The 22,568-nt window shown below is 31.8% G+C and overlaps 1 protein-coding gene across 6 annotated transcripts in view; it reads left to right on the top strand.

Annotated features, from left to right (window-relative positions):
* Positions 1 to 22,568, top strand: part of Grik2 (glutamate ionotropic receptor kainate type subunit 2) — a 643,650-nt gene that overhangs the window by 523,237 nt on the left and 97,845 nt on the right. For all 6 annotated transcript variants that reach the window (XM_087187928.1, XM_087187927.1, XM_087187929.1 and 3 more), the window contains exon 14: positions 1,915 to 2,132. In XM_087187928.1, the coding sequence (XP_087044054.1) occupies positions 1,915 to 2,132 (218 nt within the window). The remainder of the gene's footprint in view (positions 1 to 1,914; positions 2,133 to 22,568) is intronic.

Genomic DNA, 22,568 nt, shown 5'->3' with positions numbered 1-22,568 from the left:
TTAGAGATCTTTGAGAATTTGTATATTTTTAAGAAGAACTGTACCTCTGTAATAGAAATTAGAAATAAGACTATTTTGGATATCTATGAAGATGATGAGTAATCCAAGCAATGAAAAATTCAAGTATACATTTGCTTTGCCACATAACTACTTCACTGCTGGTGGATACATGAAAGAGGAACCCATACTCTTGTGGCTGATGCCCAGTTCCCCAGGAATTAGTGGGATATAGTGCTGGACATGACGTTACCTTGAGTACATGACAGTCAGCCCCTAACCAGGCTCTGATTCACAAGCCTAAGAGGTATTGGCTTTGAGTCTTTGGGTAAGAAACGAACTTGTGGTAATTGGGCCATTATTGTCAACTGTCTCCATGATTCTTTCCTTTCCTGGTCTTGTTTGATTTTATTGGTGTTGTTGTTTAAAAAAAAAAAAGAAAAGAAAAAGAAAACAATAAAACAGCAGCCAATGCTGCTCATCATCTTGGGAGTGTTTTAGAGTTTCAATGTCCGAATGTGTGTCTGACAGGGCCTAGGAGCAACTACGTCAGAAAGGTACTTTTCTGGTCTTTTTTTTTTTTTTCTTTTCTTTACAGAATGGTAGGCAGAGTCTGGAGCTGGAGTTGGCTGTCATGTCCAAGTCTGTCTGCTTTTAAAATTTTGTCTGTTTGAAATTGGAAGGGTAAGATGAGCTGCAGTGCAAGATGGGCTATTTTGATACATAACAGTCATGATATCATTTATCTGTCAGTATTAACATAAATAATTTGTTTTATTTTTCATTTTATCTAAAGAGATTACATCACAGCATCAGTGATTATATCAGACATGACTGTAAAACAAATCAGCAGGGAGTCCATCTTTGCTTTTTTTCCATTTTACTCAAACTTTCTTAAAAGTTAAGCACTTTTATTGCCTATGCTTTTTTTGACTATAGATTCAAAATGATTAAAAGTGAACACTAATATATTTTATATCTACATCTACAAATTTAGTGAATATTTTAATAAAAGGCCTCATATTTTGATATATTTTCATTTCAACACTAAGACTGTCAGTTGTGTGGTAAAACTGTAAATGTTATTAACAGACCAAAATTTTGAATTGTTAAATTTTTATTTTATAATCTAAGTGAATTAAAAGTTTAAATAATAAAAAATAATATCTATTTTCAGATCCTGTTCTTTTATTAATACCATGGGCAGGCAACTCCAGCCATGTATTGTGATGTATTTATGAAATATTTATATTTGTATAAAAATAAATTTGTGACAATTTAACTAGCTTCTCTTTTCTTAACTTCATTGCAGCTAACCATAGTGATAGGAGCTATTTGTGTACACACAAAGGAATCATTTACTATCATATTCTAAAATAAACACGTGGGAATATGTATAACTGAAATTTTCCTATTATTATACAACATTAGTTTTTAAAATGAAATAGACAAAATGTTTGATTTAAATGAACATGAACAATGACACTTTATATAAAGCTTGTTAAGAAATGGATCTGAACATATGTTAAATCATTTCCTTGGACACCCACATAAATGACAAGGATAGAAATAAGTATACAAGTGATATGTAAACTGGGGAGGTTTTTTCTCCTCTTCCAATGCTACTTTTATAAACAGTTGTTAATCATTCCCAACTTAACTGTTACATCTCACTATGTGGGCTAGAACTAGTCTCCTGTCGCTGTACTTAAACACAAGGTTTGTAAGAGCTTGTCAATTACCTGAAATCAGTCTCTGTTCTTCCAATGGTTGTTGCTTGCTTATCAAAACAATGTGAAAATCTGTGACTTAAGGTTTTATTACACAGTGATTCCATTCTGCCAACTGTCACCAAAAGTATATGATTGCTGATCAAATTCTTTGTGTTCGTTTCACTTCTCCCCCGATCTCTGTTAGGTTCTGAGCTCATGCCCAAAGCGCTCTCCACCAGGATAGTGGGAGGCATTTGGTGGTTTTTCACACTTATCATCATTTCTTCATATACTGCTAACTTAGCCGCCTTTCTGACAGTGGAACGCATGGAATCCCCTATTGATTCTGCTGATGATTTAGCTAAACAAACCAAGATAGAGTACGGAGCTGTAGAAGATGGCGCCACCATGACATTTTTCAAGGTAAGTCTTCCTCCTGGCAACCTGCACTTTACATATTCAAATACAGAGTACACACAACCCCTTTTCTATTCATAAACATGTGGGTGTAGCAATGCAATTATTTGTGCCAAATAAATAAGAGCATATAGCTCAAGAGATAGTCCTACAAGTGAATAAAAGCTTGTAGAGAAAAAATATTTTAGTATTTGAAAATGTAAAGTTTTGCATTGCAAATATTGTATTCTTATTATAAGAAAAATATACCCAAATGAACATCTTTTTTTCCTCAAGAAGTTTTAAGTTTGGAATGAAAAAAGCGACATATTTATTGAAAATTGATTAGTAATACTTGCAGATCCTACAAGGCTCATATTTTCAGAATACTTACATTTAAGAATGTTTCTGATGCATATATTTCTTTCTGTTGAAACGAAGCAGGGTATAAGTGCTAAAGAAACAATCAGTTCTTATTAACTGCATATTTACCCATCTGATACTCTGTAAGGCACAGGTCTGAGAATGGGACACCCTGATGAATTCCAGTGATTTCCAGGGGGACAGCCTTGGAGAACTTTTACATAGCAGGTGTAATTGTGTGAAGTTTCTGGCATACAGAATTCCTTACCCTTCTGTTATTCCTCTCTTCTGTTTTTCCTGCTTATTTCATTGGGCCAAAGTACACCAGTTATGGAGAATTCAGTATTTTTTTACAGGCTTATAGTTTGGGCAAATTGTTATGGGTTATTTCCCTTCAGTGTTCATATAAATGTAATTGCAGTTCAAATATGCAGTAAAAGTAGTAATTTTTTTCTTTTAAAAATAATCGGCTCAAGCTATAAAATAAATTCTTTTTGCCAGGGATTTAGCTCAGTGGTTCCAGCACCTGCCACCAAAGCGCGAGGTCCCGAGTTCAATCCCTGGTACCATAAAATAAATTCTTTTTTCAAGCATGTATCAAGTGCCTGTTAAGTGCTGGAATATGCATTGCTTGTTGGGTATTCTATTACAAATATGATCCAATTATGTCTTTCCAGAAGATTATAGTTTAGTTGGAGACAGAAGAATAAATCAACATCATAAGACTGTATCTTATGTGATTTAAAATAGCAATTTGCCAAATTATGCAATTTTCTTTGTAAAAATTCTTATACAACTAAATCTGCTTTTCAAAAAAATTCTGAAAGACATCAAATTTTTAAAGAATGAGGTAGTTTTGCCGGGTGTGGTGGCACACATCTGTAATCCCAGCACTGGGGAAGCTGAGGCAGGAGGATCACTGCGAGTTCGAGGCCAGCCTGGGCTACATAGTGAGTTCAAGGCCAGACTGAACTACAGAGACCCTGCCTCGGAAAAAAAAAAAAAAGAATGACGTAGATTTGATTTAGTTAACGCCATATCATTTAAAAAATTAATTATTTTCAAAGTGGATATCTCTTATGGTCAGGTTAAAAATTAAATGAATATTTTACCTTTAGTTGGAAAATAATTATTCTTTGGTGAAATGTATTGAATAACTAAATAAATATGATCAAAAATGATTTGACTGTATTAAATATAATGCATTACATTTTCTAATTAAGTACTTAGAATTATTAGAAGCTGTTTTAAAACTTTTTGAGATTTTTCAAAGAAATTAGCTGTCAAAATTGCTAAATGAACATTTTTGTATCAAAAACTTTTCATGGATTGAATATGCAATACATTTAAATTATGATAGTAGCAAAGGACTTTCGAATTTGAATTTCTAAAATAACACCAAAATATACTTAACACAATGATTTGACACCAGAAGTGTTTATTTCTATTTCACAACTCTTTCAAGGTTGAATTTCACTTTCATATTCTACTCAAATATCTTCTTTCAAAGCTCATCTTGGTAAAACCAATTCCAAAACAAACTTCTCTTTTTTATTGTGATATCAGTTTTCTTCTTTATGCCTCTTTTAGTTATTTTTCTCTTCTGTCTTTTGTTCTTTCTTTTCTCTTTTTAGTTCAGTTGCTCTCTATGGTGTCATTTTTGCTTACTTTTACTTCTCTTTGCCACTGACTTTTCTTCCTCTGCTTTCATGTCTTGTTTTTCTCTCTTGTACACAACGGTGACTCTAGCACTTGGAGAAATTTGACATGAAGCAACTTTCTGTTTCCAAGAACAGAGGTTTCCTTTAGAATTTTATTTTTTTATAGAAGTGTTTTCATATTTTCTTTATTAATATCTATTTGTATTTCATTAAAAGAAAAAAGAAAATATTGCAGCCTTCTAAAGTGTACCCTAGCTATAATAAAACCATACAGTGATAATCACTAAGTTGACAATTACCTTATATTGCTAACATTATTATATGCTGAATTATTAGTTGAAATTAAAATAATAAAGCTTACAAAATACATTAAAGTTTGATTTTTTTTCTTAAGATATTAGTGTAGTTTTAAAAGGTTCTCATTCTAACCTCATGCTATCCTCTGGAAAACTATGGAGCTGTATCAGCTATGGTACAGAATTTTAAAAAATGTATAGTTCTATCAGCCCTAGTGTAAACTTAAATAAGTTTATGCTCATTTTTGAAAATTTACAATAAGCTTTAAATGATTGTATATTATTTATCTGTATTTGTTTCCACTCCTTTCTTTTTAATTAACAACGACACATACAAACACTCCAGGAAGCACCCCTAAGACGTTGGCTTCTAAAGGAATTTTCATCATGTTTTTATTAATGTAAAAAGATCCTGCTGTTAACTAATTATTTTAGAATGCTCACTTCCAGAAAATTATATTTTTTTAAAGATACAGTTTTCTTACTACAAGCAAGAAGAGTTGGCTCAAATGTGATGTCTTTAGTTTTGCTGAGATCCTGACAATTGCATAGCTGTTATAAAATATTGATTAACTCTAATTTAAAAAATCATGTTTGGTTTTATTCATTGAATGAATATATATATATATCATATAGTATACATATATGATATATATATATTATACAAAACAAATGCACACTTCTGGAAAAGAAAAACTTGTATAAATATTTTGATACTAAATTTATTGAGACATCATGAGATTAATACAAATTACCTTTAGCCTCTACAATTAGAAGAGATGCTCAAGTTGGTGGCCATGAGCTTCCAGACATTTGTTAGTTGAGTGAACTGCTGCTTGGATAACCTTGGGCATTGATATTGCTGCACATGCATTTTCAATTTTTTCTCTAAAGGCTGGCAGTGCAGTGGTATACAATATCCTCTAGGGTCCCCCATAAGAAGGTAACACCATCTGTTGAAAAAAAGTCATACTATTTTTCTTTCCTGAAATATGTATACATTTTTTGGTGCACTCTGTATATATTATTTTCAAGAAGAGTTCCTCCTTCCTTTCTTCTATATCTATTGTACAATATGCACATTCTCTTCAGGAATAAACAGAAAACAATGACTGGAAAAACAGTTCAACATCAAGGTGATGGCAGTGGTTCTCTAGTATTTTTCCATGAAAATAATAGACAACTGTGTGGCATCACCAATATGTTCTTCATCATATTTAGATAATAAAATAAATGTGTACTCAGAATTTTGTTAAAAATGTTAAGAGAAAAATCAAAATCTCCTGGAATCTTTTGTGTACTACAGTTGAAATATCATACCAAGGCTAAAGAGTATGCAAATGTTACTAAGCAACAAGTATATTCTTTTCTCCTTGAAATATTAAGATCAGAATGATTACATATAGAGTAGAGGATCAACAATGATTCAGCTAAAGCCTATAATTGTTATGGCTTCATTTGAGAACCCTTCCTGTCTGGAAGATAATCATGTTTTTAAAAATATTGCTAAATAGCCTTGTTTCTATGCAACCCATGACTCAGGACTTCTATTTCTATAAATTCACTGTCTATTTTTGGCCTATCTGAAAGCTCTGACTGCCATGTGTTTTGATGTAGTCTGTTCATCTAAGGAGGATGGTATCAGAGGAGTCAAGAGTTCTTAGAAATGACGAATAAAATACTGACATAAAATTTTAAAAAACATGAATGATATGAAATTTCTAATTTCTAGCTCTTCTAAAAAATAGTTTATATTTTAGAGTAGCTGTTAGAAGTACAACAAAACAAAACAAAACCCCCCACATGTTTAGAGTCAGAAATATGAACCTAACTCCAGACTCAATGATTACCTGAACTTAGAGAGTACTCTAAGTTCACTCTTCTCATCTCCAAACTGAGTGAAAAACAGGAAAATTCTCACAATGTTTTCTCCATACTAAATGAAAGCTTTATGTAGTGAGAAAAGCACTTAGCAAAAGGCTGATGAATATCATTTATATGCATTATTAATTTATATGGGTAGTTAGAAAACTTCCTAATTTACAATGATTTTAAATATGGTAAAATAAGTTATTTGTATGTGTTCTACAATACAGGAAATTTTTAATATACTTGAAATATGGTTTGCAACATATTTATCTAATTAAACTACTTCATTGCTCTGATTATTGTCATAAAGTAGGAATGATTTGGCAAGTAAGGAAAAAAAACAGGTGAATCAGGTTTTAGAAACTATTTTCTAGACTATGTATTTTGACGTTATATAAGGTGCAATTAGCAGTTCTTTGGAGAATTTATGCCAAATCTCTGACAAAAAGAAATTTTGGAATTATTTAATATTAAAATATTCATTTTTATTTTAATTTTTACTTAGTAATTAGTTGTCCTATTTTATCTACTAGAACCATGTACCTTATGCCAACAGTCATATGTTTAGGGGTAAGTTTTTATTTAATAAATATTTACTGATTGTATTTTTGTGGCAGGGATTGTGTTCAGTCCTTGTCCATTCTATCATCTGTATATCTATTGACTTCATTATTCTTCTAGTTCACACAGAGGCATCTTTCTCAAATGTTTTGGAGGTAGCATCTAACCTTTCATTTTCCCAGTTTTTCCCCAGCTATTTTCTTCACTGTCACTAGAGTGACTTGAAGCTTCCTCTCATTTGCTTTAGAGTATTTTTAATTTTTTTTTATTAGATTCTTTTATTGGTACATTGTAGGTACACAGCACAATTACATTTCTCATTGGGAATTGTACCTTTACATAATGCATCTTGGTTCTTATTTTTTCCCCGTTCCTAGCCCTCCCTTCACCCCCTCCACCCTTCCCTATTTACAAAGAAGGGAAAGGAAAAATGATGAGAAATGGAAAAAATGGAAAAAAAGTCATTTGCTTTAGAATAAGAAAAGCTCTTTAGCAGGTTTACAAAGCTCCTTAAGACCGACTTCTTATTTTTTTCTTCAATTTTCCTCACACTTGAAGCTCCAGCCTAACTGACTTTTGTTTGTCTGTTGTATACTAGACACTTACACCTCCTCCTCCAATGCCTGTTCTGTTCTGTTTTCATCACTATACCTTCGGTTCCCACCTTAGGTCCTTATTTAAACATCACTTACATGTCTCCTTTCAGATTAAAATCTACTCATTCCCCAGCCTGGGTGAGGTTTTCTCTGTCTCTCTCTGTCTCTCTCTGTCTCTGTCTCTGTCTCTCTCTCTCTCTCTCTCTCTCTGTCTCTCTGTCTCTCTCTCTCTCTCCTTCCCTCTTTTCCTCCTTGCCTCCCTCTCTCTCCCCCCTTTCTCCCTCTCCCTCTCTCCCCTTTCTCTCTTTCTTCTTTCTTTTCATAAAATTTTTTCACTATTTTTATCATTAAATGATCAATCCATACTGCATTTTCATGTTTTTTTCTGTTTCTTCACTACAGTGCCCACAGGAGGACAGGAATTGAATGAATCTCTCTCATTCACTCCTGTATCTCTCATTCTTTGGGCGCTGAATTTGTGTGTGTGTGTGTGTGTGTGTGTGTGTGTGTATGTGTTTGGTTTGTGTTAGTTATCATGTATCACAATATATTATTTAACAAAGAACCAAATACCCTTAGTGGCTTGTAACATAAACTTTTTTTTTTGGCTTACAAGTCTAATAGACCCTTGGAAGCTCAGAACCTTTTCTAAATTTTGAATAGACTCAGCTTCTTTTAATTATGATCTAAAATTCTTTGTAAGATACTCTATGCATTTATTTAGACTTAATCATTTTTACTTTTACCTAGAAGGAGACATTCTACAAATAGTGCCTTGAAGCAACATACTTAATTTGATCTGCAATTAAGGCTTGAGGATGTGTTGAGACAAAATAAAAAGTTTCACGATGTGAGACATTGAAGATTAGAAATATTTTTATTACACAAACACTAGTTCCTCTGTATCACTTATAAATTCTCCTTGCAATTTGGTCAGCTAATATTTCCTTATTTTTTCCCCATTTCCTTGTTGTAGCTATTACTATTATCATTTTATTTCTTTCTTGTAGAACCTTGTCATATGTAGCAAACTAAACAGCTGATATGAAACATTTGGTCATTTTGTTTGGATTATTAGAATACTTTCTATCTTCCAACATTCTGTAAGGCATACTTTAAAAATACTATCTTCCCCTATATTCACAGACTTCCATTTTCTCAGCATCCTCTACTGATTTCATTCTTATCTGCTAGGTGTCCCTTAAATCAATGTCACAAACTTACATTTCTCTCTGCAGAGGCACTTTGATGCTTTTACCAAATTCTATACAGTTATCTATTGGCAAAGTAAATATTGTCATAAACATGAAAATAATCTAGGAAAGAGAGTTTGAGGTAAAATATGTGGTAGGTGTGTGATTACTTAGAAAATTTTGTCATTCAGTAGATGTGTAAAAGCTTTCATTAAAAATGTGTATAATTCTATTACATTTTTGCTTTATCCCTTACCTGAAAGTAGTTTAGTTTGAAGGCATATGTAACAAAGTTAGGAAAGCAAGCAAGTTAACAAATCCATCTGAGGCAGAAAGGTTTACCTTTTCGTATGAAGCAGCAAGAGTATTTTGTTTGTCTCTGTCTCTTTCTTTCTGTTACACACATACATGCATTCACACACACACACACACGTGTCTTTTTCTTGTACTCAAAGTGCATTCTAGATGTCAACCTCATTAATGTTCATAGCAGCCCTTACTAAGATAGAAAGCAATTAGCATTATGCTCATTTAACAGATGAGGAAACTGGGCCATGGAGAGGTTAAGTGACTTATTAGTTATTAAAACAATAACCAAGTGGCTCATAGTATCACAACAAAAGTAATAACAATGGTACTGTGGCATAACAATCATTATTCAAACAAGCTAAATGTTTTAGCTATTTTGGCTCACCCACAAGACCTCATCTGTTTGATTATATTGTTTCTAAAGTATCTACAATCAGCCATTGGGTGGTTGTGCAGCTCCAGGCTGATGCAGCTACAACATGTTTCTTACAGTCTGTCACTTATACTGATGTAATTTCAGTAATCTCCTGAAATTAAATTATGCTGGAGTAAGAGTGTAGGTTTGAAACGTGAATTGCTAGTGTGACATGCATGCAATGATTGTTTTAAGACTTGTGTGATTTTGCTTCTTAAACACTAGCAAGAAATAAGTAGTTGTTGAATTGAGGGATAGAATCAAACAGATTTTAGTTTACAGCATGTGCTTAATAAGTTGATTTACAAATGTATGCTGTAAGCAGTTTCTCTAATTCTATAAATAATGTTTTTTTCTGTTGTTTTTATTATCACAAGAACAGTGATGGTGATTCAAGTATAGTATATTTACTTATAAAGTATCAAAAATTACTTAGCACATGGATAAGTTCTGTATAGGTTCTGATCAAATCCCACCACTATACAGAAAGGTTAATAACATGATAATCAGAAATTCTTATGGTACTTTTGTTATATCAATAAGTTCAGGATGAATTCTCCTCACATGAGAGTAGCCATGGATATTTAGGCATTATTAACTTGCCACATAGTTTTGTTTTGGATTATTTTACTTAGAGTCAGTTGAAGAAATGATATCCCCCTTTGCCCAAAATAATTTGGGGAAAGGTTCTCAAATTTGAGCACCGAGATATTATCTTTGTTCTTAGCAAACTAAGGAACTGTTCTCAGGAACATGTTCTTAGTAACTGTTCTTAGGAAATGTTGACATGAATGTAGGTATGTTAGCATTAGAAACTTGTGTGTACACTCTGATTTTGATAGGTTGTACAATACTTTCATGTATACATCATAATTCTAGATTATTGTCTGACAAACTTAAGGGTATTATTTTATCAGGATTCTTTTTAGAACTGTTTTTATGAGGACAGTGTTTTTTTTTTCCCTATCAGAATTGTAGGAACTGTGATTGTACTACAGCCAATAAAACTAGACCGCACTTGTATCATGGAAGTACAGCCCTTACCATGACAGGCAATCCTACCACTGGGACAAATGAGATTGATTTATCTCATCAGTTTTCCCTTCTCTGAGAAAAAGAATCATTATCATTAATTAGTCAATAGTTAAATAGCTAATAACTGTGTCAGCTTCTCTTTTTTTCTTTTTTTCATCTTTCTTTTTTTGAAATGCAGGCCCTATAAAAAATCAAACTGAGGCATGGAACAATGATAAACCCTCTATCTACATTCTTTTATTTTATATAGTGTTTATCAGAATTGCACTTATATCTTTTCCCAGCAGAGATTTGCTGAGAGTAAACAATCATTTTCCATCTTTGTTTCTGACACTGTTCCTAGAGAACCCAGTAGACAAGCTTTAGAACAGCTGTACAGCGTGAGAAAGAAAGTTAGGTCTCTAATTCCCAGAGTTTTATGGTGGGGTGAGTCTTGAATTTATTTGTTCTCTGATTAAAATTTAAGAAAATATGTGTTCCAGGGTATCAGAAAAAATTTTCAAATTTTCTTTGTTTTTTTTTCAAATTTTATTTTTGTATTTATTAAGTTTATTGGTAAATTTTAAGTATACATTATACTTGCATTCACCATTGGGAATGTGTACCTGTACATGATAATATCTTTTGTTCTTGTTTTCTCCCATTCCCCTGCCCTCTCTTCCACCACTTCACCCCTCCCTATTTGTTTTTTCCTTCTTATTTTTTCCTTTCTCTTCTTTCCTTTTCCCACCCCCTCCCTAGTTCCCCTTTCTCTTTGTGCCTTTGCTCCCTATTTCACTGTATCATTTATTCATTTTAGTCCTCATTTAAACTTTCAGTGTCTCACACCAGAGAAATAATTCAGTATTTACACACGAGTGTACTATTTATTTCACTTAAGAGTATGATCTCAAGGTCTATCCATTTAGCTATAAATGTTTCTATCATTCTTTATGGCTGAGTAGTACTCCATTTTATTTTTTAAAAAACTCAATTCTTTATCCAGCAGTCAGTTGATGGGCATTTGTGCTGTTTCCAAGATTTACCTCTTACAAACTGGCATCATAAACATGGGCATGCATATATCACCGTGGTATGATGTTTTTAATTCTTTTGGGAAGATACCCAGGAGGGGAATAGCTAGGTCAAATGGGACCTCTAACTCTAGTTTTTTGAAGAATCTCCACACTGATTTCCAGAGTGCTTTCACCAGTCTACACTCCCACCAACAGTAGAGAAAATTCCTTTTTCTCCACAGCCCTGCCACATTTGTTATTGGTTGATTTCTAGATAGCAGCCATTCTTTCTGGAGTAAGGTGAAATCTCAGTGCTGTTTTCATTTGCATCTCTTCAATAACCATTGATGTTGAATATTTTTTCATATGTTTATTTACTGCTTTTCTTCTTCATCTGAGAAATGTCTGTTCATTTCAGGTGCCCATTTTTAGATTGGGTCTTTAAATTTGGAAGATGTGATTTTTTGAAAGTTCTTTATATATTCTAAATAGTAGTTCTTTGTCTGAGGAACAGATGGTAAAAAAATTTTTCCCACCTTGTGGGTTTTCTCTTCACTTTGTTGTTAGTTTCTCTTGCTGTGCAGGAGGTTTGTTAGAAGATGAGGTCCCAGTTGTTGATTCTTTGTGATAGTTCCTCTAAGAATGAAATTTTGTTCATAGAGTCTTTTTCCTATGCCAATGTATTCAAGATTTCTACTTAACCTGTCTTCCAGCTGGTTTAGTGTTTCTGTTTTAATATTTATGTCTCAATTTTGCTTTGTAAATCTTCATTTTAGGTTCTTCTAAAGTGTAAAGAGTAGGGTTTTAGAGGGGAAACTTGTAGGGTGCTCCACACAGTTTCAAAAAGGTTGTACATATGATTGTGGTGTTTGGCTATTGGAAAGGAAATTAAGAATGCATACCTTAACATTAAAAACATTAAGTGACTTCAAAAAGATGACTTTTAAGTGACATTAAAGAGATGACACAAATGAACATATGTTATAGGTTTATACTAAATTGGGTTTTGAGCAAGAGTTTTGAAATTGGAGCTCATTTACTGTTCTTGGCTGAGCTTAGTGCACTATTTTGTAATGTGGTGAACTACTCTCCTTTACTTGTGGTGGAAAAATAGCACCAATTTTAATTGATAAGAGTAAATTACTACACAGTTCTAATTTAAGTTTTGCTTTTGTTGCTTGAGGATTTCTCTATATCTCTTTTCAAATAGAAACAAAATATGCCTCATGTATGAACTTCTGCTCTAAGTTGGGTGATAAAAATCTGACATACTTAGGCTTGCAAAGCAAAAGCTAATTTGTCAACTTGCTTGAAAATTAAGAATTGAGAAATAATTGTGTCTATGTAAAATACATGGAAACTTTATTTTTTACTTTTTTAGTTATAAATATTGAAGTTGATATGTAATTGTTATTTTTCTATATACTTGGATGAAACAAAAAGGCTTTATGTGATAGAACACTAAGGTATCTGAGCAATTTAGATTATTGATTAATATTATTATGAAATTTTCATCTATTCTCAATGTGTTTTCATTTTCTATCAAGTATCCTTTCTAGAAATCTAAAATAAATAATGAAAATTTTTGTAGCCATATACTTTCTTTAACTCTCCCAATTATTTTTCCTTTGTTAAAAGTATTGTAATATTAGTGAGTAATTCATTTTTGTTATTAATAGGTCAAGTGGTAATGATTTCTAAGTGAAATAAGGTTGATACTTACAAATTGTTTACATTCTTATTTGTGTCTAAATTAGTTTTGATATGTTAGTCCTGCTTGAAATAAAAATTTAAACTAATTATTTAGAACACATTTGTCTTGTTAGTGTGAAAGAGGTTGTCTCCCTCTCTCCCTGTCTCATCTAACACATAATTTATTGTATGTGAGGCTTGATCCTATGTCTATTACAGGGATTTGCATAAGGCTTACAGGAAACCAACACCATTTTACTGCATTCCCATTTCAGGAAATAAAATGGTGTCTTTGAGTAAAGCTGTTTCATGAGACACTAGTTCAGCATGCCAAGTTACAGCTATCAATGGTGAAACAGCAGATGTGAAGGCTAGTTGGCATCAAAGCATATGAGTCAAAGACTTTCCTATGGGAAAGAAAGTGCTTCATTACACTTTATCTATAGTGAGAACATTGGTTCTATCAAGCTGTCTGAAAATTAGAATATGATAGGTTTTATTGCTCCAGCTCTGCCAGAGTGGATTCAATAGTTAAAAAGAAAGCATTAACACTATTTGGGGAATTATAAGGAGTGATTAGGGTTTTAATGTATTTAAAGTTGGAAGAAGCAGCGACTTTCATTTTAGAAAGTAGCTTCTCTAAAATATCTGAGGGACAGAAGTTTAATCCCTTTCTAATTGTTACATTTGCAATATATACCAGTGCACCTTGGTACATTTTAACTGACGAGAGAAGTTATGTGTTTGACTGAAGTGTAAAATCTGAGAAACATGGTTTTAATTGCCTTGGAAAGCAAGTGCCTGGGGCTGCTGCCATTCTAAGATACACTGTGGTTCTCCCCCTCCTATGTCCTCTCTCTTATTTCTCTGGGCAAGGACCACTCCTGCTGTTTGTCAAGCCAGAAAGGCAGTTCAAACATCTTGCTGCACCTCATCAATCAGGAGAGAAGGCCCCAGGGGAGTGAGAAAACTCAAAATTCAGTTAATATAGTGATGTTGAGCTGGTATGTCAAGTGCTAGATAACGGATAATAGTTGTCATTGTAAGGGTTTATAGCCACTGGTTAGGCAACACTTTGAAGGAAATACAAGAACACTATTTTTGAACACAAAATATAGGCTGAGTTAACGTCAAAATATACCATGGCACTTTGAAAGTTCTAATGTTATTTCTTAGATAAATATAACTAAAATGAAAATTTCATTTCATCTACAAAACATGGCTGAATAAATGCATTATTTGGTCTTTTAAAAGCATACCTACAGACAAAACTCCAAACTCTTAGGTGTTACTGCTTTGAGAAAACTACATTTATCAGTGTTGTGGTTGTGAAAAGTATTTTAGTCATGACTGATGTACTATTTTTTTCCTTTGCTTTTTTTTTTTTTTGGTCTTTTTTGAGGAATGTTCCAACATTAGAGTAGCAGCAAAGATGTAGTGTCCCTCTTTCTTGAAATAGTCCACTATTATAAGAATGTCACGAAACTTGTAATTTATTAATAATATACTTGGCAGTTAATGCTCTTGATTTCTCATGCTTTATGGTTTTTTGAGGGTGAATTTATTCTTTTGCTGCAAATCCATTTAAAAATATTTAGTTTTTTTTTGATTGGCTGAATTTTCTTTAGAGCATTTGTTTTCCTAGCCCTTTCAAAAGTCAAATGAGCTATAATATCATTTTGTTCTTCATTATTAATCACTGATGGAAGACAACATACTAGTTACTTTTTTATTTGCTTTTATTCTAAAGTAAAATGAGGTTTACTATTTTTGCTGTTGCAATCATCTTCAATGTTTAGGCTTTTTTTTTTTGGTACCAGGGATTGAACTCAGGACCTTGTGCTTGCGAGGCAGGCAGCAGCACAACTGAGCTAAATCCCTGGGCCATTTTTTGTTTTGTTTTGTTTTTTGAAGACAATACAGAACTGTTTTCTCTCTGGGAGAAGAGAGATGTAAAGTCATGTACCTTTCTAATGCCTAGTCATCTTGTTTGATTATATACATTCATAAGGACCAAACACAGGTCATAAACTATTCTTATATTTTTATTATCCCTCTCCCTTAATCATAGATTAGAAAAAGGACAAAATAAATTTTAGAGTTTTGTAGTAGGTGTTGATAAATGCTAACTGAATATAATGAATTTCCTCAATCATACTGCTTTTAAAATTAAAGAAGTTAAATTTTAAAATGACAAATGCCTTCTTCTTAAAGTACTTGAAATTGAAGTATTTTGAATCTATTTTTGTTGTGATATTAGTGGTTCTGGCAGTGCCTAGAAGTATTTCATTGTCTACTGCATAATGAAGAATAATTTCACTGAGCTGCTATATTCAGAGAAATTCTTTAGTAATTGCATAAATAGAGAACTTTACAGATGATTAAATGTGTCAGAATGTGTGTGTGCACATGAACATGAGTGAGTATGTTCTATAAGAATAGGACATGCTGTCTTAATTGAAGTTAAATTGGGGATGATTATGTAATTCATTTTTCTTATACCCATCTTCTGCATTAAATCTATTTTAGAGGAACAATAGTTCAGGTTTGGCAATAAATTATAATTTTACATTTCCTCACAGCATTTGAATAATGGACCTGATTGTTATTAGCCTATTGTATACACCATAGCACTAGTAGAATTTTGTAAAAAGATTTGATTATCTCAAAGGTAGGTGTTTCATTTATTATATATTGTAATTACAACTAATTAGAAGCTACATAATAATTTTGTACAATTTGTAGGTCTCTTGTCTGTTTTGGAAATCTATGAGCTTGAACTTTATTTTAATTTATTATAAAAACAGTTAAATAAAAATAAAAGAATTGGAATGCAGGAATAATAGTGGATAAAACTCATTTGAAAAGGATTCAATAGTTTAATATAATTATTACATACACAGATTAATGGTGGCATGAAATTGTACATCTAGCACTCATTGGAGATTGATTTAACTGCTCTGGGTTTCTATTTTCTTAAAGGTAAACTAAGAGTAATAGAATATGTCATATCTGTTGTTCATATAAACACTAAACATATAATAAATTCTTCACATCTACTTGATGCTGATCATATTGTAAAGAAATTAATGACTGAATTGTTAAAATTCTGTAGCAGATGAAATTATTCTCACCAATATGAACTCTTGTACTCTTCAAATTAGAGTACACCTATTTTGAGGTAATGCAAAGCAACGCTAAGAGTTAATACTAAGCACAATCTGATAATTCAGCTGAATTCTTGTTTCATAAATTATTTGAGTTTAGTTGCTGATTACTAAGAAGCAGAAAATCTGGATTATTCTGTGATACTGTTGAAAAGGTAAATTACATCAGGAATTCACTCCCATGTACCTATTACATATAATTTTATATTTAAAAGAGTAATATTTTAGATTAGTCTGTTAGCCTAATAATATTTAAAGAAGAAAAATTGAGCAGAAATACAGAATTTTTTCATATACTCCACCTGCCTACAGGTATCACTCCTTCCATTATCAACATACACCACCAGATTCATTATAATTCATTATAATTGATGAGGTACATTAATACATCTTCACCCAGCATCCATAGATTACACTGTGCCTCACACTTGGTGATATATGTTCTATTGTTCTGGCCACATTTAGAACTACTTTGTATTAAGCTGTACTAACATGATCCTGTACTATACTACATATCATACTATAATACAAAATTATTAACTATGATGCTATAGTGGTAATATATATCATTTATCTATGGTGACTTAATTAGTCTTTTTATTAGTGTATAAGATTTGCTTTGACAAACAACTCATGATCAGAAATAATTCTTAAATAGAAGGAAAAGTCACAGGAAAAGTCCCTGTTAATATTAACCATTGTAATTTTAAACAAGATTTCTTTTGTTTCAGGTAAATGATACATATGATTCATATGTACTAGAGATTTCTGGAAAAAAAAAGAATACAAGTACCTAAAATCCAACCCACAAAGGCAGTTCTTAATATTGTCTCACAATAACCCCTTGTATATTTTCTACAAAGATATTTTAATCTCACTGTTTTTTTCTCATTTCAGTTTTAAGGATTTTTAACTTTAATATAGCTACATAAATTCTTTTATTTTCAGAGCACAGATAATAATGCTCTTTTTAGAAATACACTTCAAATAGTTGTTATCAGTGAAATAGGAGTTTTAAAATGCTGTTAGGTTACTTTCAGAAATAATATTTCCTTGAGATAAAGTATAACATAGCCGTTTGCTAACTTCGAAGTCCATTTAAATCTTGTCTTTGCAAAATCTCAAAGCATTTTCTAATATAAACACACATATTCAGCAGAGAAATCATTACAGTTTAACTACCTAAGCATTGGGATGTTCATTTTTTACATTTTCCACAATAAAATATCAAAAATGCAATACTTTAACATACTAAATTTTATAAAGATTTTAAAGTTTTAAAGAAAATTGGTAGAGATACCATATTCAAGTTACATTTTTAGCCTTCCTAATATAACCATATTTTAAGCAAAAAAGAATAAAATCATATAAAATAAATGCATATAAATACTACAACCCATTTCAGTCGAAGCACTGTATCGATAAGCACTTAGAAGACCTGGTAACCACAAATTGCGCAGTCTTTCCATTCTTCCAACCCAAGCTTTATTGAGGTGTAAATGACAAAAAGGGCATATTGAATGGCTGTAATGTGATATATATCACATGATTGTCACAATCAAGCTAACATATCTATCACCTGTGTTTTCTCTTTTTTTTTTGAAATAAAATTGCATAAGGTCTACTTTTTTGGCAAGTTTCAAGTATATGATGTATTATTATTAGCTATAGTTACTGAGCTGTACATCAGGTCTCCAGATCTTATTTTTATTCCCTTTGACCAGCTTCTTACACCACCCCTCAACCTCTGATAAACACCTTTTTACATTATTTCTCTGAGTTCAACTATTTTAGACATCACATATGGGTGAGAGGATGCAGTATTTTATGTTTCTGTCAATATTATTTCATTAGCCTTATGTCCTTTCTGTTCATTCTTTTTGTCCTTACAGCAGGATCTGTTTCATTTTCAAAGCTGAATAATGTTCCATTATACTTACAGATACACATTTTCTTAACATAGTCATCAATTGATGGGTGTTTATGTTGCTTTTGTATCTTAGCAATTATGAGTAATGCTGCAAAAAACATGTCAGTCTTTCCAACCTGTGAATGACAAGCGTCACCCGCATCCCTGTATTTTTCTTGTAGGTGTCTGATATTTAATGCGCTTGGGTTATAATTTAGTTTCTTATTTTAAAACAGTGCCAAGGATATACTAGCACATCTTTTATCACAATAGAAAACTCTGAATATATGTCAGAGTTTTTATGTTTTCCTGTATTTTTGTTTTGTTTGAGATGAGGTCTCTGTTCTTCCCAGGGTGGCCTCAAAGTCCTGGACTTAAGCAGACCTCTGGTCTCAGTGTCCCACCTGCGTGGATTCTTGTACAGATATTTTTTATTTTTTAGTTTTCTCTTTCAACACTATAAACTAACTTCTAGCCTGAATTTAACAAATAAATTGAACTGAATTGAGTGAACTACAAATCCCTATTGTTATAATGGAATTAGGTAGGAAACAGTCATTCTGAGAGAATGAATAAGGTTAAAAACCATTTTTAGGGCCTATTTGGTGCCTTTTAACAATTAGACACTATATTTCAGAAAGGATTCCCCAATTTGGTGATGACAAAAAATTGACTGTCAAACAAATAAATACAGTTTTTTGAAATACAGCTTTGCACATAATGAGTGGATGAAAGAGATTCCTAGTGTTTTGTCTTTTCAGCAGTATTAGAGACTAATCCAGAATACCTGATTCTCAGTGATCTACAGTCACAAGACTTACAATGAAGGTGGTGGTGATTGTGGTACACACTTCCTTGGAATATAGGAAAGACAATGGAGCAATTAATTTGTGTAAATCAAAAAAATAAAAATACCTTTTGAATGACCAGCAAAAGTCTTTCTCAAGTTAACTAGAATTAGCAAGGGGAAAATCTTCCAAATTTAGAAACAGTTTTGCCTTTGAAGATGTCTGTGATCTAATTTTTGTGGAGGTTTAGGAATGTTGGTATCCCAGCAGGCTGCTTTTGTTTTAATGAAGCAGCTGTGAACAACATCAAGGACTTCAGCATTCACTTTCCAAGCTGCCCTTTCTTTGAGACCCAACCATTGCAAGGGGAAGCTTCCATTTATTGTAACACTGATGGTTGATCCTAAGTAAAATTCTTACACCAAAGAAGAAAATTCGTTTTTTAAACTAAAAATGGTGGCTAAACCATTGTCATATTTTGACATTGTTAAAAGGCATGTATTACCTATCATGTCCATGTTTCTCACTTAAACTTAGTCTCAAATTTCCTTTCCTAATCTCTGGTTTACAGTCTTCCTGCTATGTCCTAAAATTGAGGTTGCAGTGATATTTTGAATCCTTAGAAAAACACCAAACATTTTGCTTTGGCCCCTTTACATTTTGCTTTTGTCCTATTCTTTGGATTTGAGAACTACCCTTGAACTGTATCAGTAATATTTGGCTACGAAATTCATAAAATTAATTTCACTACATCAGGCTAAGAAAAAAAGAAGTATTTCTTTATTTCTATGACTTCTAATGAAATATTTGTGACTGCTGGGCACATGAAATGTGACTAACACACCAAAGGAATGAAATATCAATTTTATTTTTTTAATTTTAAGTAATTAAATTGAAATTTATAACAGAATCAAGGTAAGATATATTCCTATTAAATTCAAAGTCTATTTCCGATTAATCTTTGCATTACATTACATATCCAGCATGTGATCTGTGCAGTCATTTCTAGTATGACACACATGTACTCCAGGGATCCAGGCAGAGGCAGTGGTTGCATTCAGCATAATGATTTTTACTATGTGCTAAGAAACATTTTAAGGTGTTTATTTTCATACCTTATACAGATACCCTAAGTTAAAACGAGAACAATGTCAAATATATCTGATCATCAAATTGAAAGACATACTATTTTGATCAAAAAATCAATTAAATTTTTTCTAATATAAAAACAATATACAAATGAATTTTCAAATTTAAAATAAAAATATGGGTATGAAGTTATAGTTAAATAGACGGAAGATGTTCTGGAGTGTGATAAAAGTACAGTGACTATAGATAATGATAATGTACAGTGTATTTGTGAACCCTCGCAAAAGAAGAATCTGAATGTTTTCACCATAAAATAATAAAGGTTTGAGAAGATTGACATATTTAACCTGATTTAAACATTTTGGAATGAGTACGTGTCAAAATAATGTCAGTACCTGATAATATATATTATTTTTATGCTTTTATATATTGATTAAAATTTAAAAGATTTTTATAATTTTGGATAAAGTAGTTTCAACTTTTAAATTTATATTTATGATAAAAATAAATGAATGTATATTTTTAGAGCCAAATTAATAGCAATATAGAAACTAGAACTCAACTGGCACAGTAAATAATGAATCTGAATAAAGATTTATTACAGATTTCAGCATTAAAGGCAATTACAACTTTCCCCGAAAAGTGGATGTATTTTGAGGTATCAGATGATTGCTAAAGATGTTAAATGATCATTATAATAATACCTTCTAAGAAAATCCATAATGACTATAATAATTGTTTTCCTCTCTACATTAATAAAAGAACCAAGGAAGTCAGTTGACTGAAATTAAAGTCAAATACATAATAAATTTTAAAGTGATTTTTAACAGGGTCTAAGTTTATACCTTTGGATTATTAGATAATGACATGGATTCTTAATCTAAGAAAAACATTTTTAGATGCAAAAAAAGGTAAAATAAACTATATCAATTGTGGAAATTTTGTTAGACTCACAGGACAGTAAGATTAAAAGGAATATTTTACAATAATAAAATACCTTTGATTAATCCACCAAATAATTGCCAAGTATACAAGAGCCTTCTGAGAATAGTACATTCAACTTATCCAATTTTAAAATTTCAAATACTTTTAAGATTTAGGTGAGTTATACATTATGATTTGATATTCATTTTATATTGGATACATTTTTATTCAAGAATGTCCAAAATTGGCTGGGGATTTAGCTCAGTGGTTCTGGCGCCTGCTTCGTAAGCAGAAGGGCCTGAGTTCGATCCCTGGTACAGAAAAAAAAAAAAAGAAAAGAAAAGAAAGACTGTCCAAAATCTTTGAACTAAAAAGCTAATGGTATATTTTACAGCTATAAAAATAATTAAAAATAATTTCAGTTGGAAGAAGAAAATTTAGTTTATGTCATTATGCTTGCCATGATTGGTGCTCTAAGCTATGTTAGCTAAGACAATCTAGGTTTATTATAATTTTAAAACAATACTGATAATTCACTTATGAGTTTCTTTCATTTTATTAAACTGAAATCATTTGTGTTTAGTTTTCTGAAGAGGACTCTGATAAGTGATATGGACACAGTTTTAATTTCATTTTATATATAATATTATATATATATATATATCTTGCCAATACCTAGTTTACTAACTATTGAAAAAACACAGCAAGTGTATGGTTTGTAGTGTTGGGGGTTTTTTTTGTTTGTTTTTGTTTTAGTAATGGGAATCCAACTTAGGACCTTGGGCTTGCAAGGCAGGTGGTGGAACCACTGAGCTAAATCCCCAGCCTGATTTGTAGTTTTTTTTTGTTTTTTTTTAAAGGTTCTTTGGTTGAATCGAGGAGTTAATACAAAGATTTACTGTACCTATCATTGCAACTCAGAATATTCATGAAATTAGAGCAATCATTGCCAGATATTCAATAGTCAAAGATAAAAATGGCAGTATGTTTTTTTCAACTAAAGTTAAATGTTTAATGAAAAAAAATACAAACTATTTTTCACCCTGGTCACAGTTGTAATATGGCATGTTGTACAAAAAGTTTTATAGTATAAATCAACAAAAATGACTTTGTAGATTTACTCAAGGAATTATAGGTTGCCCTTTTTTGTTAATTGGCTTTATCTTCATGGTAAGTGTAGTTCAACAACTTGGAGCAAGACATCTGCATAATTTAGGCTCCCATACTCTCAAGAGAGTATAGGACAGGAACTTTGTCTTCCTAAATTATTGTAGTTCAGAGGGATATATGTATCTTAGGCATTTCAGAAAGTTATTATTGCTTTGTAACACTGGAGGGAAGCTTTTTAAAACATTGCATCTCACAAGGGAGAAAAAGAATTTACAATTATAAGTTGTCTAAACTAAATGCTCTAAGAATAGAGAGATCAGGAGCTTGGAGTCAGGAAAAGGACTTTTAAAAGTAAAACCAAACTGTTTTCCTCACTTGACCTGAAATCCTCTAAAACTCTTTAGTGTTTTTCATACTAAAGATAGGCGATTATGTGGTTCTTTCTACCTGCCTTCACTTTTACTGTAAGTACAACATTTACAAATATTGGT

Source organism: Heterocephalus glaber, unplaced genomic scaffold (assembly GCF_053883595.1).
Source record: "Heterocephalus glaber isolate CG9 unplaced genomic scaffold, H.glaber_assembly_v1.0 deba00001523, whole genome shotgun sequence".
In the NCBI taxonomy this organism is placed as follows: Eukaryota; Metazoa; Chordata; class Mammalia; order Rodentia; family Bathyergidae; genus Heterocephalus; species Heterocephalus glaber.
This window is presented reverse-complemented; position numbering and strand designations above follow the sequence as displayed.